Source organism: Daphnia magna, linkage group LG4, assembly GCF_020631705.1.
Source record: "Daphnia magna isolate NIES linkage group LG4, ASM2063170v1.1, whole genome shotgun sequence".
Classification (NCBI taxonomy): Eukaryota; Metazoa; Arthropoda; class Branchiopoda; order Diplostraca; family Daphniidae; genus Daphnia; species Daphnia magna.
In genome coordinates this window covers 3,470,839-3,490,055 of record NC_059185.1, presented here as the reverse complement: position 1 = coordinate 3,490,055, position 19,217 = coordinate 3,470,839, and the positions used below count along the sequence as shown (strand labels likewise).

Genomic DNA, 19,217 nt, shown 5'->3' with positions numbered 1-19,217 from the left:
AAAAAAACAAAACATTTCCTTGATTGTTAAGGTTTTAAAAAAAAATTAAGGTGTTGCTTTGTTTCTTTACCGAATGATCCAATTGTTTTGTTACGCAGGCAATAGTCTGGCGACTCGTCCAGGTAGACCAAATCGTTGGCCGTGGGCAAATTGTACTGGGCATTTTTGACTTGCAGACGACCTCGTTTGTTCACTCTCACTTCAGTCGCGCCGTCATACTTGTCTTTCATAAAATCACCTGGTAATAAGAACAAGTTAATGGTTATTATTATTACCTCATATTATAAAATGGTAGTCGTGGTAGTCAGTTATAATCATCATTATAAAAAAAAAAAAAGAGAAATAATCATAAAAACAAGCATTAAAATGACATGAATTTCTCTGTTCAATCGTTAGATGGCGTGTGAGACGACAATGATTTTGGGGCCTCCCGCAACATCCGTCCAGGGCGTCTTTTTTTTTTCCCCCTTTCGAACCCATTTGCGGCGTGCGAGTTGAGGGCAAAAGAACAAAATGTCCAACGAACACGCGATCTGCGGCAATCTTTTATTTCTTTAACTGCGGGCCCCCGAACCCCCCAGTAACAAAAATCTCACGAAACAACTGCAATTGACTTTTCTCTCTCCTTCCAAAGTCCATTAATCTCTCTGTACAGAGACGACGCAGAGACACGGAAGGTTTTCAACGTCGTCCAAAATGGAAGAAACAAAAAAAAAGCCAAGGGGAGAGAGAGAGAAAAAAGAGAAGCCGTCGTGTTGTGTATAATTACCGATTTCTCTGAACGACGCCAGTTGTTGCCAGCACGTTACCAACGAGCCTGTGTTGTCGGAAAAGAAAAAAGAAACGATGAATAACACGGACACACAAAAAAAGAAGAGAAAAAAAAAATGGCATTTCATCTCTTTTTTTTTTTTGAAAAATGAAACGAGCCGCTGGCATAGACACAGAAAGGATTCAAATTTACTTGTAGACATTTGAAAGCCAAAAAAGATAGAAACAAAAAATAAAATGTATATATATATATATCTTACACGAGCCGGAGACTCCATGGCATTTGCATGTGACACGCGCTTTCTTAATCACGGCCTTTTGTGAGAAGGACGTCGTGACGTCATCAACGCCAACATTAGCATGTGAATTGGAAAATAAATCAAAAATGTACAAATTGTTAGAGCAAGCATTTTGGCTGATGACGAGCGAAACAGCATGTACGTAGAAGCAGAAATGCTCTTTGCTCTGAAATAACGACGTCGGAAAGCGCAAACGCAGTTTGTTTTTTTGTTCGCTTTGCTTTACAGAATGAGATGACAATGTTGGACGACATGACACGACATAAACGATTCGACGGAACGGCATTTTATGTAATCAATTTCGAAAAATGCGACTGTCGCGACGAGTTTAGAATTTTAGTTTTTTTTGAAATAAAGAGAAGCGCGCAGAGGGATTGAATGTCTACGAGTTCCGCGCCGGATGACGGAGGGTGAGTCTTTCAAACCTCCACTTATTTTTCAAAAAAAAAATATTTTTTTTTTTTTGGTTTTCCACACAGACACACAAAAATGATTTTATTTTATTTGAAAATTTTTAATATTTTTCGAAAATGAATTTCCCTACAGGTATATAACAGAGACCGTATATTTTAAAGAAATGTATTTATATTTTTATCTCGAATAACTTTTTTATTTTTTTGCTGCAAGTAAGGACTCCCTTCCCTCCTTTTTTTTTTTTTACATATCCCGCTGAGATAATCACGTGTTTCACCCAAAAAAAAAAAAGCGGCAAGCTTCACTTCGTTTGAGGACCGCTGTCATTTTAGAATCTCCCCCCCTTCCTTTTCCTATACATATAAATATACCCTCTGATTTAGCTGCGTACAAAGTAAATGAGTCGGAAATGAAACGCTGGTACACCCGTGGAACAAAGTAGGAGGGAAGTGGGCATATCTCAATTTGAAGAGACACACTCGAGATAAGTCCCCCCCACCCCAGAAAAAAAGAGTGGCCGACTCGCATACTTTTCAATTGGCCGTTATAGTTAATTATTCCTCCCACTTTATTTTTTTGGTGGATTTTGCTATTTTGCTCCTCTCGATCCCTCATCGTCGGTACGCACAAAACGTGTATCAGCCGTACAATAGAGTATATAACGTTGCTTACCTCCCTCCTTTGCCATGAGTTACGTTCTAGTTGCAATCCCCCCCCCCCTTCAGCTCTCAGCTCTTTTTGTATATAAATGAATGTTTGACTAAACGTGACACACAGAGTGGAAAAACGATGGGGTAGGAGGGCGGGTCTACTATAGGAGGGGGTTAACCCAATACTCTAGTTAACATAAAGTTGATGAGCTGGTTCTTATCTTTTCATTTTTGAAAGGCCCCCCTCAACATTCAATCCGCTCTGCGCGCTATTTTGCCCCGAGGGTCTTTTCTCTTCTGAACCGATTATACATTTCAAATGAAAGAAATGATTCATTTAAAATTTGTGTTTTTTTTTTTTCTTACCCGACGTCCGGCTTCGTTATTGTGGAGGTTCATCAAACTGCGTCCTTGTTCGCGTGAGCCTCGTTTGTAGTTCTTCTCGCGCTCGCGGACATCGACGAAGCCTTGCGTGAATCTATTGGCGGCGAATTTGAGTTTAATTACGGCAAAATACGTAGGCTATAATACATGTACATAAAATAATGAAAGGAAATGAATGCATACTTGTAGCCGTATTCGATATTATCTCCACAACCGCCCCATATCCATTCCTGATTGAGATTCTTGGGTCGGAGCGCTCGGGAGCAGCCGCAAGACGAGAGTTGACCCTCACGGCAGGCGCGTGAAATGGAGTGCACCACACCTGCGGCGGCGATCGAATGAGCGAACGCAGCTTCACGGCTCCCTTGATTATTTTTTTTTAGAGAGTTATAGGATTAGTAATCATCTAAAAGAAAATATATTTTTTCAATTATTATAAGGGAAATGAAGGGAAATTCAATCATCGATGGCATTTCTTCGTGTTTGTAACAGACACCATCCCACACGACATAGCGTCTCATCCAAAGAAACTATCAAGGCGGTCCAGTCATATGCAAATGATCTCGTCCATCATTTCGGCAATGACAAACTCGAGTCCATCGTTCGTTTTTTTGTTTTTTTCCCGTCGTGCCACATCAACCACGAACCTTCTTTCTCGGTTTCTCCCAACTTGGTTGATGAATCAACCGAAAAAACAAAAAAACTATGCGAGTTTTGATTACATTAAATCGAAATTACAAGGCGCTGCCGGCCATCTTTTATTCGGCTATTAAAGCAAATGACTAATACGATGCCTATGGGCGCTCACCTACATTATTACACAGAGCTGAAAATCAAATAGATAAATAAATAAAACTCAAAATTAGTTGTACTAAATAGCAACAAAAAAAAAATGCCAACAGCAAATTTTTTGTTTTTTGTTTTTTTGATTGTCTGATTCGACTCACGCGGGAGTCTCCCCCGGTTGTCGGGATACGTTGAATTACTCGCTTCTTATTTCTATGCTAATCATCAATGACGTCTATACGTATACATTTGAAGCGTGATGTAAAAACAGGATTTCAAGCCAAACATAAAAAAAAACGCACGCGCGCAATATGAAAAAGGAAAAAAACAAAAAAGGATTTTTCCTTCATCATCCTTCTATTATTATTATTTCTAAATCTTGTGACTATATATAGTAGAGACAGGCCGATGTGCTGTGATGCATCATTTGATATAGACGCGAAAGTATCAGGTCATCAGGTTCCTGTTTTTCTCCCCCTCATTTTTTGATGGATCACGTGCGCCTATCGTCATACACGAGAAAATGATGAATGGAGATGACGATATTTTCGTGTGTGTTTCCAGATGGAAGCAGCGCCACTTTGTGCCGGAATCAACGGGGGCACACAACATACGATAATATTCATCGCCTTTTATTTCTTTTATATTTTTGCTTGTCTATATACCTATCCCTCCCCCATTGTTGTGCAGTGGCTCTGCCAGATGACGTCGTTGTCTCCTCAATCCCCCCCCCCCTCTTTATGTTACCGAATAACGGCTGTTTTTTTGTGACTGACGTCTAAGAAAATTGATTCGCATCTGGAAAGCCTGATGGTGAACATTTTCAAATGTTCTTGTGTGTACCTATTTGTAGGACGGGTCCGAAGACGGTGGAATCTTCGACCGTGGAACAATTCCATCGTCGGTAGCGGAACTGCCACTGGCATTCAGCGATGCCGGCACGAGCTCCTCGTCCCACGGAGCTCATGTGATCCTGGTACAGTTGGCATAATTTCGCCTGTCCAGGTGACAGTCCAGGTATTTGCGTGCACAGCGGCTGGGCTCCTACCATGTAAAGCTGAGGGTTTCGCCACACCTCGTAACCCTGGACACCGAGATTCCTGGATAATACGAAACAAAATAAAAATAAAAATAAAATAAATAAGAAAGAAAAAAGACATTTAAAAGAGCAGTTTAAGAAGGAGAAATAAATCCTATTCTTCTAGATGTATTATAAAAGGGCTAAAATATAAAACAGACGTGAGAAGTGAAAAGAGCCAGACAAGTCGACGAGAAACACGTCGCAAAAGGGGGTCATCGTTAAAAGGGCGAACACATTCCTTTTTTCTTTTTTTTTGGTTACGTCTAGTTGTTGTTGTTGTTGTTGCGTGGAACACACAGTGAAATAAGAGAGGGCTGAAAACGAGCAACAGCACACAGCACGAACAGTTTCACATAAATCTCAATGAATCGTCTGACGAAGGGAATCGTCACACAGCTAAAAGAAAAATGGCCCTTATTAAATTGTTTTGGGGGGGGAGGTAGATTTCTTTGTTTGTTTTAATTTGTATGCACTCAAAGATTATTGGCTACACACACCACTTTCTATACGAGTTGATGGAATTGAGAGGACTTAATCAAGACGTTCGAAGAATTTCCTGTTTTTTTCACGAACGATTGGAATGTTTTCGTGTTACGTCATTTCACATATCAGCTGGATTTTCTCTCTTTCTTGTTTTTCGCGTGAAAAGACCTTGTCCTCTTCGTTCGCGCACCTAAAACAATAGGAATGTTTTTTGTTTTGTTTTTTGTTTTCGCTTGTCGTTGAGATTTGGTTTGCTGATTTCAATCAGATTCTTATCTTTTGTTTTCTGAGCATCCCACGGTTTTGTCAGACGCTGCCAAAGAGACACGAACCATCAATAACAGCAGTTTGCGTTGCATCGTTCGACACCCTCGTCTATATATGCAGTATAGACATAGGAACAATTGAGCTGAATCGAAAAAATGATGATTGTCCCTACGCAAATGTATTATGCAACATGTAGGAGCGTTCATTTCAATACCCAAAAAGAAATCAAGGTGTGTGTGTTTTTCTACTTTCTTTCTTTTTCTTTCTTGTTTAATATCTCAGTCCCGCCGAACAGCGCCATTGAACGCATGGGAGCTGTAGGGGTAGGCAGTTAAGTCGTAAACAGTTTTCTTCTCTAGTTTTTTTTTTTTCTTTATTCAAGCCACGACAAAAGGAAGAAGAAAAAAGAGAGAAATATGTGCTGCCATCAACAGTTTCAAGACGATCGGAGGTAAAGGCCGGAGGTGCCCAGTCATTTTTTTTTTTTTTTAAGAAAAAATTTTTTTTTAATTTAATTTTTCTCGCTAGATTTCTCAGGTGTTGAAGATTTTTTTTTTTTTTTTGAAAAAATTCTTTTGTTATACAAAGGAGAAACATATACAGCAGCTCTTTTGTAAGTTTTCTTCAGTTATAACTTTGTTTGATGCTGTTTTATTTTTATTTATTTTATTTATTTTTTTTTTTTGTTGTTTTCTACATGCCCGATGTGTTAGATGCTCTCGGGGAGAATTGTGTTAAAAGAAAGAAAGAAAGGAAATTGTGAATATCATGGTCGGGTCATTTGTCTGGACTGGCGTGTTCGTCTTTTTCCCATTTATGTGTTTGGATTTTTAAAACTTTGGGCTTTGCCTGGAGGTGAACCAACTTTTTCAGACATCCCCATCGCCATGGAAGTGGGAATATAAAAATAAGCGCACAAAATTCAAGAGAAATTACAAAAAAAGAAATCAAAATCAAATGAGAGATAAGATTTTGCGGTCCAGCAATAAGAAAGACAAAGTTTCATGTCCATTCTTTAATTATTATTTATTGTTTGCTACACGTCTATTATAGACAATCAGTTTCTTCATTTCCCCCTGAACTGTCGGTCAGATTCTTTCATCTTGGCCTACAAACGAACAAAAAAATTGAAATGCCGATTTGACGTGCCATTTTCTTTCCACCCCCCCCCTTGAAATTCAATTTTTTTGATTTTTCAAATATCAACTTAAAATTTCGCAACTTCCGTATTTGACTGCCTGTGTTGATGCACAAGTGTTTCAACCATTGTTTCTATAGAGGAGGAGAGGGGGGCGATTAAAAAACTGGGGCACCAATTTCAATGGAGGACGACGACCGTTTGCGCCGTCAGCAAATGATTATTGCAGTTATATACTCGTCATTATTACACACAGGCCCTACTTTGGCTTAGAAGGGAGAGGGATTTTTGTTGTTGTTCTTCTTCTTCAGAGTTCCTCCTCCTTCACTTTTTATTGCCTCAGCCACGAACGGATTATTTGTAACCACTTTGAGAATATAAGGCGCGTATATATAGATTATATATGTACATTTATAACACACGAAAGGGAGGAGCAAATTGCAGAAGCAATTTTCGAAGAAGGTGGGAAAATGGGACGGTTTTTTTTTTTTTATTTTATTATTTTTTTCACGCGCGCCCTTTTTTCTTCTTCTTCAATTTTTATGTTTCCCTCCTATCTGATGATACGTTAGTCGAAAGCTTCGCGGTAGGTCTTTTCTTTGATTCTGATTTTTCTTTTCTTCTGTTATTTACAGATTTAAAAAAAAAAAACAAGTCGGAATGAAAAGAAAGAAAAGAAAAAGATTTTTTTTTTAAATTTAATACAAAAAATAAAAATTTATTTTTCCCTGGTTAATTTACTGCCGTGTGGCTAATTAGCCCCAGGTGTTCCTACGACAATTAACAATTTATTTTTTTTTTTTTTTTTTTTTTTAGGAGAAAATAAAAGAAAAAAAAATCGAATCAAATAACGCGGGATCCTATATACGTGTAGATAAAGTGAAGTCGTTCTTATTATATTACGACTGTAGGTTTTGTTTGTGGTTGGAAATTAAAATGACATTTTTTTTTCGTGTGTGTGTGTGTGTGTGGAAAACGGACGTATAAATCTAATTGTTATTTACACACACACACACACACACAACAATTGGAGATTTGATTTCTCTTTTTTTTTTCCCCTAAGAATTGTCCCATTTTTATACGTGTCCAGAGAATTTAAAAAAAAAACGTTCGGCAATTGTTTTATTTGTTGTTTTCTCGGACTGCCGTCATTTTCATTTTATTTTTTTGGGGCATTAAAACAAATAAAAACCGAAACAAAAACAAAAAAAGACACACCGGGAGCGTTTACACGAAATCTAAAACCAAATAAAAATAAAATAAAAGAAAACAAAAAAATTTGAAATAAAGGTGATAATTTGAATAGCGCGGCGATACGATCAAAAGTCCTTTCTAATAACTAAAAAAAAAAAAATCTTAAAAAATTAGAGGAAGACTTATTTTCTCTGCATCCCCCTACACTTTCATCGAGTGGTGCAAGAGTGCGGGGAGGGATGAAAGATCGGAACGACGGGCCTCTCTCTTTCTCACACAGCATCACACACAGCGCGCGGCAGAAGAGATTGAGGCGGCAGCGGCACACACACAGGGACAATTCCAAAAGAGAGAATTCCGCTCTCTCTTTCAAAAAAAAAAATAAAATAAAAAGGCCTATATCTTTTTTTTTTTTGCTTAATGGATGGGGGTATATAGTGAAGGTTTCCGTGTTATTTACCACCACAGCCTCTCTCTCTCGGGTCCTCTCTATACACACTTAAAAAAATATATATAAATATATTTCTCCCTCCTCCCTATTTCTTTTTATTTTTAAAGGAAAGTCTTGATTTTTTATTTTTTTAAGTTTTAATTTGACCGAAAGAGATTCATCCTATCAAAGGCAATGAATATTGTCGTACAATCAGTTGACGCAATCGTTTTTGATTGTCTATTTTTTTTTGTAATGGGTTTTATCCCCCCAAAAAAAAAACAACAAAAAGAAAAACATATTACGAATCTATCCCTTTTCTTTCGATTATCTGTACAATCGATTTTCGATTTGAAACGCAATTGCCGTCGGCAAACTGTTATCGATGACCCACCTTTTATTATTATTATTTTTAAATAACGTATTTTCCTCTCTTTTAAAAAACGATTCGAATTAAAATCGACTTGAACGGTACGAGATAACACCGTTTGTGTTTTGTTTTTTTGTTTTTTTTTTCGGGAAGCGTTTGCAAACGTTTGTCGCCAAACAGATTGTTTTTAGATAAGCGCTGATTTCTCCCGCTGTTGTCCTGTCGTAATAGAAAAACGTATCAGTCGATCCTTTTTCAGCGTGAATTTTTTCCCTTTCAAATGGCGGCAATGTTTCATTTAATTGAAGCGCCAAAGATATACGTTTGCGGCAGAAAATCGCTGCCCTCCTATGTCGACGGTTTGGTTGCGTATATATACACGCGGCCAAACTTTGCCAAGTGAAATTGATGCGAACGGTATACGAATGGCCTCATTTGCTTGTGTCGTGATAATCCCGTATATACTCGCCGCATTCTGTCGTGTGTCTTTCTTTCTTTTTTTAATTCCAGTGATCGTAAAAAGTCATTTGAAAAGAAGAAAAAAGAAAAAGAGGGGAATTCTTTTGGCGCGTCGCGGTCTCGAAAAAAGAAAGTCTCAATCGGAAAATTAGAAAAAAAAAATTATAAATAATTCAACTTTTTTTTTTTCGAGAATGCTGGTATATAGTAGCCTTTCTCTGCACGTATTTTCTGTAGAAATTAATTCGCAAACGTAAGAAGAAAAAAAAATCGTTTTTAAAGGAATGCGCGCGAAAATTTGAATTCCCGCACGCGGTTGGTCGCACGGCCAGATCTCAAAGATAAGTTCAATCCGATATATAGAATCTGATTATTATCATCATTTTTTTCGAATACAAATGGCCTATTTATAACCGTCAAAGTGAACAAAAATCCCCGTCAAAAGAGAGAGAGAGAGACCCCGTCATCAGTCCTTTTGTGCGTTTTCACAAGACGCATGTAATGTGTCATTGAAAAGGACTAGAGAACATTATTCTCTCTTTTGTTTGTACACACAACAATTCCTATTGTCTCTTGCGGTGGCTCTGCGTAATAATATTGATACATCAACACGACAGACAGAGAGACACACAAAATAAATGACGACTAAAAGAATCTCGCTCGACCAGTTGTGACGTTGTCAATATATAATCAAATGCATATGAAACATTTGTTTAAAAAAATCAAAAAAAAGGGACGATTTTAAAATTCCAGGTCACCGAACACCATTTCTTTAGAAATTTAATTGACTCCCCTTGTTATTGTCACCGTGGCTAACTAATTAGGTTATCCCCCCCATCCCGTGTCTGTTTTTAAAATTTATACAAAAAAAAAACTCGAAGAAGAGGAAAAAAATGAATAATTACATCCAGTTGCCGATGGCTGTGCTGCAAGTGGCTGGCAGAGGAGCGTGTAGAACGAGCAGGATCATCATCGTCCAACAGGAAGAGTACGATAACAAAGAGTCTGTTGGAACGGCATCATCTGCTATTCTTCTCTGACACTTGATGTGTTGCGCTCTACCATCCCGCCGCTCCTGTTTACTATCCATCGTCAATTGTTGTTTGGCTTTCATCTTTCTTCTCTTTTCAGCAGCTTCAGGCGAATTCAATTTGATTTGATTTTAAATGTCCGAATTTATTAATTTTTTTTTTTCGTTCGCTTTTCGAAGGAAACAGTCACGTCTGTAGGTCAACAGTCAATCACTTTTTGAATTACACGGGCACTGAAAATGAGTGGAGCATTTTCCGATGTCACAAACACGAAACCATACATCCGTAACATGTCCGTTAAATAAGATTCAACATCTCCCTGTGATTCATAAAAAAATTTAAATTAAAAAAAAATTAAATTAACATATTTTTCATTCCAAATTATAAAATACCTCCGACTCGTTACCAAAAATAGTTTCCCCCAAAAAAAAATGATTCGAGAAATTCACTAGCTCAATTTATAAAACACAATTTCACCGTCTCACTTTAAAAAAATAATAAATAATAATTAATTAATCCATCAAATATACGAGCCTAATGACATTAGGCCTACGGCTACACAAATTTCTCTTCGATATTTTGATCACCAACTGTTTTTTTTTGTTTTTTTTCAGAAACAAATGACACGAGAACAGACCACGCAAAACAACAAACAAACAAACAAAATCAAAACGTACGGAGTTGCTGCTCGCTTGGTGGCCCGTTTGCGACTGAAAGCCAACCGCTAGCAACTCCTGCACTCACACACACACACACACACACACACAGTTCTCTTTATTTCTCCCCTCTGTCTAAAAAGGGAAAGAAAATTGTGTGCAGCGTTCCTGCCGATTCTTCGGTTACCATTGGCAACGGTTGATATCCTGGTCCCTATATATCAGCCGGCCTTTTTAGATATACCTGGGGTTTCTATATCCCCCCCCCCTTGCCTTTAAGTCTGGCCTCTTTAGTAGATTTATGTACTATATCTTTTCTTTTTTTCTTTTTCTGATGTATATGTTCTTTGACACAATATATGCTTGTAGAAAATATAGAGGACCCACTCTTATGTCGTGTTTGTTGTGTATTAAGGGGACCTCTATAACAGCATCCCCATCACCTTTTCATTTCGCTGTATTGTCTGTCTGTCTGTCTCTGGCTGATAAATAATAATAGAAAGAAGAAAGAGAAACAAATTCTTCGTCTCTATTTAATTTGAATGCTGAAAGAAAGAGAGAGAGATGCTTAATCTCTTTATATAATAGAGATAGTAAATATATAGACGGTGATTTCCTGGACTTTTGTTGCGTTACAAATCAAGGCCTACACGCGAGATATCGGTGATTTAATCATAGACGATCCCTCGTTTTCTTTAGATGGCCAATTTCCAAAATAGAGAAATCGGCAGTTGTTTTTTGTTGTTGTTGTTTGTTCAGGAGAGAGAGAACTATCGGAGCGCATCGATCAGCAGATGCACTTTAGCCAAACGTTATTTGATTTTCTTCCCCTTCCCCTCCACTTTTTTTTTTCTTATTTTATCTTTTGCGTAACGAACAGATTTTGATAGATTACTTTACCCCCACTTTTTTTTTAAGTACAAAACTGGGATTATTGCAATTTCAGGTTAGATAAAGTCACAGCAGGATGGGAATGCTATTAATGTCCTTGTACATATCCTTAATGTTTTTTTTCTTTTCTATATACAACAAGAAAAATGCCGACTGTGCCTTTTGTTTTTCTCGTTCGTGTTTGAATGATTTGTTGTTTCTCCACCACGGGACAATGTAAGAAGCCGCGTGCTACTATAACGTTCCAAACACACAGCGCTGTAAAAAAAAAAAAAAAAATACGTAACAAATCATAACTGGAGGGGAAAAACAGTAGAGAGAATCGACAAAGTGATGATAAATTCTATTGTTTTTGTGCCGCCTTGGAGACGAATTTCTTTTTTCGAAAGAAAACAGCTGTCGCAACGCTGCAAGCGTTTGTGACACTCATTCGCTGGTATATACACGCCTATATATTTCAATAGACCTAAACGTCATAGTACATAGAGAAAATAGAACAACATTTTCTTTTGTTTTTTTTAAATCGTAATGTTGCCCGACAAAACTATCCCTGCCATATTTCATTGATTGAAAGAAAACATTTGGTTGGCCGTATCATTTTTTCTTTCGAAAATATAAAATAGACAACAATCAAAAGGAATTTCAAATATTTTTTCTTTGGACAGAAACGGCGGATGCCTTTGACATTTAACAAAAAACCTATTCAAAAACAGCTCTCTTTTATAACATCTATATACACCGAAGAGAAACGATGTAGACTATACACACGTCGAGTGCAGCAGCAGACGAACAAAAGAGGCTTTTTACATGCGTATATACCACAGCATCATCGACACAAAGGTCACATGTGATCCGCAATAGAAAAAGAGGGGCCTTTCATACGAAGAGGTACGATCGAGAGCAAGATGCTATATAGAGGAGGGTTATACACACACACACACAAATGCAGGGAGGGGGGAAAAAGCTAATCACGGTACATCTTTTTCAGTTGGGCAGATGATGAGTGAGGCTTACATTAGAGCTACTATGTTGAGATTCTATTAAAATAAAAATAAAAAAGGTGGGTTTTTTTTAAGAGGGGGGCGACAATGATGGCAGTGCTACCACCCACGATGCCTAACATATATGACGTAGAGTCCAGAATTTTAAAAAGAAAAATCATAGCTGCTCCTTTGATATTATTACAAGGGCTCAAAGTTTTTGGCTTCTTGTTCTAGGGAAAAGAAAAGAGGAAGCAATTGGTGTAACCAAGTAAAAAGTGAGTGTTTGATATTCCTAACAAGCAGCAGCATTTATAACAATGCTCAACGAGAACCTTAAAAGTTCAAAAGAGACAACAACAAGACAAGAAAAATATGAAGAGGGAGAAGCAAACTATTTTTGCTTTTGATCTCTCTTTTGATGGTCTATAGACACACACACGAACGAGAGGAGAACGGATTCGTTGTTCCATTAAAGCCAATTGTTCGACGAGCCACAAAAAGGATTTAAAAAATGAGACAAATATCGAAAGAAAGTGTTGTTTTGATTGGCTGTTATTGACGGGGCTGAAAACCAATACACGTTGGAAAAGCAAAACAAAAGAATACATTCATGTATCAATCGATTGCTGTAGCTATCTGTGTACTCACACACACACAACGTATGGCTTACGATCTCTTACGATGATATATACACAGCCGTGCTGCAATAATAGATTTCAGACGCGATGCTTTCGTGATAGATGCACCTATAATATATACGTCAATGATTTATAGTTTTGAGCCCCATACGGTTCTGTATATCCTCTTATACGATGTAGAGGATTCGTTTCATACAACTATTAGCCATAGATGCCCCTATTTTGGCGGTGGGTGGTAATGATGTTGTTGCCTTATATTCTTCCATACAGCGTTGAGAAATGATGACGTGTCAAGAGCTTTTCCCTTCTATCTTTTGTAAGGGTTCTCTTTTCTTTCTTTTGATGAAAAGATATCATTTTCTTATATATATAATCTTAATGGATTATAGAGCCAATACGTGCGTACAAAGTTCGTTTATATAGAGTTTTATAGCCTTGCAGTAATCCGAAATGGCCCTCTTGTGGGTTCGGTGAGCTTTTGATCTTTTAAGATTGAAGCAATTAAACGAGTATTATATATGTATACGAATAGCTTCAATATATATTCTACAAACGATCTTCAAGCAAAATATAATGATGACATCGAGCTTCTCAAAGACTCTAAATATCCTTCCGATTTTATGAAACCACAGGTCAGGTCTATGCACGTTCGATCGTATTATATGCTGGCTATTCCACGCATTGTATACACACCATACTTTAAAATATATGCTGTGCGCAAGTTTACGTACGAGCGACACGTCCTTAAACGTTCGAAAACAGGACGAAAAATCCTTGAGAAAAACAAAAATATATTCCGCTCACGGATGCCATTTCCTGGACATGGTCGCCCCTTTGTATAATCGACCCGAAAATGGGGAGCCGCACCAATAGACACACGATCGTCCTATACAGCAGACATTCCATTTCGCTTGCGTGAACAAATTGTAAGGGAATTGTCTGTAGATACAAAAAAAAAACGTTTGATCGACAAAATAAAAAAAAAAAGAAGGAAATATTTTCACGGACGGATAAACACCTGGACCCATGTGCGCCCGTCTATACATAATCGCACTTTGTGATATACAGCGTTATATATGAATCCAAACATGCGCCTATATACATGTCGATGTAACACAAAGCACAATACAAAAGTCTATATAATGCAACTTTTATTTTATTATTTTTTTTGTTGCTTGTTAGACATCAAAAGGAACTCGTCTGCGTTCAAATATTGAAAATGTAATCATCTGCATAGTTTCTGGCTGTTTGCAATCTGACAGCCATTGCGCGTCTTCAACTGAACTTCACCGAATATTTCAAGTTTAATTAAAACATTTTTTTTTTTTGCAGTTCGACTTGTGTTGCGCGCGTGTAAAATTCATAAAAACGTGCGACGAGTCCGCAAAAGGTGAACAACGTATATGACCTTGAGCTTTGCACATCCTGCTAACAAAGAGAAATGCACGAATATAAAAATCGAAGGTTGTGTGGTGTGCGTATGTATACGAATTGTCCAGGCGAATAATTCTCTTTTCTTCAACAATTGCTCTCACGCCATATATGTTAGAGTCGTGTATAGTATATATAAGAAATGATGATTGCGTGTGAACATTTCGGAGTTGAGGGAGGCGCGAGAGTGCGATGTAATTGTTTGAATCAATGGGCACAAACAATTGTTTTTATTTCGAAGGTGTGCGCTGTGTATATAAAAATATAGGAATTGGGTGTAGATGGACTACTTGGATGTTTGTTTTATTTCGCCATAAAAAAACAAACAAACGGCGGTTATTGCGCAATTAAAGCCGGAGGCTGGAATTGCGCGAGGGATTTTTTAAAAATATATATAAGCTATTATATACGGGGCCTTTATTATTCGTTCCGGCTTGTCAATGCGAATAAAACTTGGGGGAAAGAAAAAAACACCTTTGTCCAGTCTGTTTTTATGATGTCAAATCATTTATTTTTAACGATTCAAGTCAGATAATTAGTGAAAATAATATATTTAAACCGTTGGCAATGAATTGGCCAATGGCACTTGAATTCCATTGATTTTTAGTATATATACAAGTCAATGGGTATGATGGTGGATGTTTGTTTGTTATATCCTGTAGAAAGTATATATTGCACTTAATCAGTTTTCTTTTGGGATTCTTGGCCAGCGTCAATGTTTTTTGTTTTCTTTTAGGCAACAGGAATGTATAGAAAAGAAGCCCCATATATGCTGTTGGCCTAATCAACAGAAGAAGGTCCCTCTCTTTCTCTCTTTGGTCCTTTGTTTTCTGTTCTACCCCAACGAGCTTTGTTATTTAGGAGCTGCTACTAAAACAGAATAAGAATCAGCCTATCGTCAATATATATATATATTTGAAAAAAACAAAAAATTCTATATAAAGAATATACGAGATCCATATAGAAATGAAGACTGATATAGCTCGAGAGCTGTATACGCAACTTGGATGTGCAGACATAAATCCATAAAGAGAAAACGGAATAATCAAGTTGCGATATATTTTTTTGATTTGTTTTTTCAATAAAAAAAAAGGAATTCCCTATTTGCGTAGTTTATAAATGTTGGGAGACTACCCCACTTCTGTTATGCTCATTTGCCTATGCCAGTCACGAACGACCTTGCTCCCGACATTCTCTGCAGACGATGTTTCGTGAACATTACGAGTTTTCTCAGCTTAAAAAAAAAAACAGCGATTAATTGACATTGAATGTCTAGCCACATTTTTTGCATTTATTAACATTTTCTCTTATAAATTTTCCCGGTTGATTTCATTAAATTTTTGTTTTTTTCTTGTTTGACCGACTAACAATGAACCTCTCTCATTTTAAATGAGTTGAGGGTGCTGATGTTCTTACACTAACATAAATTATCTATTTTCAACATCTCATCATTTGCATGTATAGCTTTCTTCCCATGAATTCTTCGAGGGAATTTTTCACTCGACTGCATTACTACACGTTATAATCAAAACTAACGGAAGGCCCTTCCCGCATCATCTATTTATCTTTTATACGTATATCAAACGCACATGCAGGTCGGGATAAGTATATAACGTATCCATCGATTAACTTTCATTCCCCTTTTATATACCGTGTTAGTTAGATCTTGTACACGAAACGTGTGATTTGAGCAAAAATGAAACAACAACAACAAAAAACTGGTTTTTAATAGCAGATGTCGAGAGATTTCTTTGCTTCTTCGTGCTTTCATGGATGGATGACATCAAAAGTGAAACTTTTGCTCTTTTCTCTCCTTGGAATTCAATACCTTCACGCATCGGCGGGATGATCCCGCTAAACCGTATGTATGCAGGTTATCTTATACACAAAACATTGAATAGATTGGCTGCAATAAAAATGTGTAAAAGGAATCCCTATTAAATAATGACCGTAGGCGAATAAATCTGCATATAAATAAGAAGCAATGTCATCGAGTTGTTCGAGAATGACCCGCACAATGGACGCGAAAAAGAGAATGCCGGCCCCGTCTGTTGTTGTCCGATGGAGAAAAAATAAGGTCATTGGCATCATCGGCAAAACTCGTAACCGCATCATCAGCAACACAAATCATTAGGTGAAAATTCGCAGTGGCTTCTAATATATACGTGTAGATACTTTATTGCCAGATATAAACAATTCTTTCTTTAATTTTCCTCCTTTCTCTTCGTATATTATATCTACATTTTTGTTTTGTTTTTTTAGATTTTCCCAGCTCGCGTCAAAATGTTTTGTTTCTTTTATTTCCCGGGCTATTAAAATGGAATTATGACTGCCTCTGTCTTGTTCATATAAATTTCTATACAGCAACTGATGGGAAGATCATTAAATGATGCACAACTTCACTGGAATTTTTTTGTTTTGTTCTCTCCCTTTTTTGTTCGGGGCTTAAGACGCTAACTTATATATAAGCTGCTTTGCATAAGAAAATGAAGAAGCAAATTATATAGGACGTGGAATTCATTCGTTTTTGCCAAATTGAAACGAGACACGAGAATAAAAATGAGCGGATTAAAACAACGACTTGTACATCTGAAAAGGTTTAAAAAGGTCTTTGTATAATCTGGCAGTAAGTCGACTAATTTTTATTAAGCTATACGTAAATTAATTTTTTTTTCCGCACATATTTTAAACAAATTATAAATGCGCTATTGTTGTGCAGAAGCATCGAACCTCATTAACCTTTGATTCCCATCTTCTTCTATAAAATCCATAGACAATAAAACACTTGGCCCGGAATGATATTAACACACGTGAACTCTTTCTCATGAATAGAAAATTGATGTTATTATTTAAATTAAATTATTTTTTTTAAAATCAGTGGCATTTATTAATTAAATACAATTTTTTTTTGTTTTTGTTCTTGGTCGGAGGAAATAAAGCCACAAGAAATAATTATTCCTTGACTTTTCCTTATATCAAATTTGTGTGTGTGTGTGTGATTGTACAAACGACGGCGCGGAATCAATTTTCTCACGGTTCAGACCAGCTTTTTTTTTTCTCTCTCTTTCTCTCGAGGCTCTAAACAAATCACCGAAAAGAAATGGCGTACTTTCTTTGCAATCCCTTGTCTATTTTTTTTTCTTCTTCTTCTTCTTCTCCCCTTCAAAAAAAAAAAAACTGTGAGTGTATCCCAGTAACATTTCCATATAATTGGTTAGCCTAAAAATAAGAAGAAACAAGTTTCTTTTTTTTCCCACTTGTCTTTTTCTTTTTTATATATTTCGATTTTAAAGAGTTCCTCGAAGCAATGGAGCACCCAAGAGTCATCATCTTCTTCATGTTAGTCATGAGTTTTTTTTTTTTTCGAACAACACGCCATGGTCCATACATCATCAAAAAGAAATGAAAGAAAGGTGGGCGCTGATTACAGGTCGGTTCTCTTTCTTCGGAAACTAGAAACCCCCCCCCCCTCTCCTGCATATAATAGTTGTGTTTTTGTAGCTCTCAGTATCTCAAAAGGGAAAACAAAAAAACGGCAGCTCCATTGAAACAATCGTTTGGGGGCAGAAATTATTGTTTTTCTTTTTCTTTTTCAAAAATATTTATGGGTGCTTCTATAGTTGAAAGACCGGTGAGCTCCTTATCTCTTTTTGCTACGTGTGTGTTCCTTTTTTTTAAACGTCGAAATGGGCGTGGATCGTAAAGGTCAGACGAAAAACAAGTCCCTTCTTAAGTTAAACTAGACCCGTGTTATCATAACGTTGTGCAAATGAATGAAGAACATTCCAAATTCCCGCGCTGAAAAACGACAAGAAAATTTGTGAACGAAATCAAGTGAAAAAAAAATAAAATAGGGGAGGGGGTTATCATGTGCATCGTATACAACTAATTCACGTATATAATGTTGCCCATTGCTGCTAGATGGGAAACGGGGGGACGTGAATATAACACGATAAAGGCGGGGTTAGAGGCCATTTTTATTTTTTAAAATAATAAACTTAGAGTACACAGACTAGATGTAACACCCCTTTAGGTATACGCATTTATATATATAGAAGCTTCTTAAGTTACCTTTCAAAACGCGAGGCTAAAAAAGGGTGTCTTTAGAAAACCTATAGCGCGTCATCAACAGCGGCCGCTTTATGTCTCTAAAAGGGATACGACACAGAAGAAGTAACGTAATAAGAAACAGCTTTTGTGTAGATTAGCACCGATCAAGTTTCATTATAACGTTTAGAAAAAGCTCCCAGGTGTGTCACCGTTATCCGACGGGGGAGCTTTCAAAAAAAAAAAGGGAAAAATAATTTGATGTATTCAAATTTTCTCAATGGGGTTTTTGAATAATCAGCCAGGTACTTCCAAATCGATAAATTTTTTTAAAATTTCGATTGTTCACGAGAGAAAAAAGGACAATGACCATTTGCGCAGTTCGTTCTGTTTTTGTCGCACGTTCATTTGTGTAACAAACTGAAGAGTTTCTTCAACTTTTTCTTTCCGTCATGAGAACAAAATGTACACACACACACACACACACACACACACAAGACGGAGGAAAGAAAGTACGGCCTGAACAATTATACAACTGTACAATTGCCATACATACACGACCATGGAACTCTCATTATCTCCGACGGAAACGGTCGCCTTTGGGTGATGAGCCGACAAATTGTTTCTATGTAACTAACGTGCGGTAGCTTAAACACACACGCACAAAGAGAACAAAGACAAACCACACAGAATAACGTATAGCTACTATACGCAACCCACAAAGATTTTTTATTTCTTTCAAACAATCCCCGTCAATTTCAAATGTCGTCCTTCCCGCCCTTCGATAAATGTTATTTCCCAGAATGAACACTTT

The 19,217-nt window shown here is 37.1% G+C and overlaps 1 protein-coding gene across 3 annotated transcripts in view; it reads right to left on the bottom strand.

Annotated features, from left to right (window-relative positions):
- Positions 1–19,217, bottom strand: part of LOC116920856 (protein Wnt-5b) — a 30,680-nt gene that overhangs the window by 1,186 nt on the left and 10,277 nt on the right. The window contains exons 1-8 of one of the 3 annotated variants that reach the window (XM_032927001.2): positions 10,435–10,542; positions 9,632–10,076; positions 4,148–4,404; positions 2,702–2,882; positions 2,501–2,612; positions 1,032–1,086; positions 770–817; positions 71–238 (exon numbers count right to left, since the gene is read on the bottom strand). In XM_032927001.2, the coding sequence (XP_032782892.1) occupies positions 71–238; positions 770–817; positions 1,032–1,086; positions 2,501–2,612; positions 2,702–2,882; positions 4,148–4,404; positions 9,632–9,840 (1,030 nt within the window). In that variant the 5' untranslated portion in view covers positions 9,841–10,076; positions 10,435–10,542. Of the gene's footprint in view, positions 1–70; positions 239–769; positions 818–1,031; positions 1,087–2,500; positions 2,613–2,701; positions 2,883–4,147; positions 4,405–9,631; positions 10,077–10,149; positions 10,543–19,217 lie in introns of those variants that run through there. The other 2 variants (XM_032926998.2, XM_032926999.2) reach the window with 2 other exon arrangements.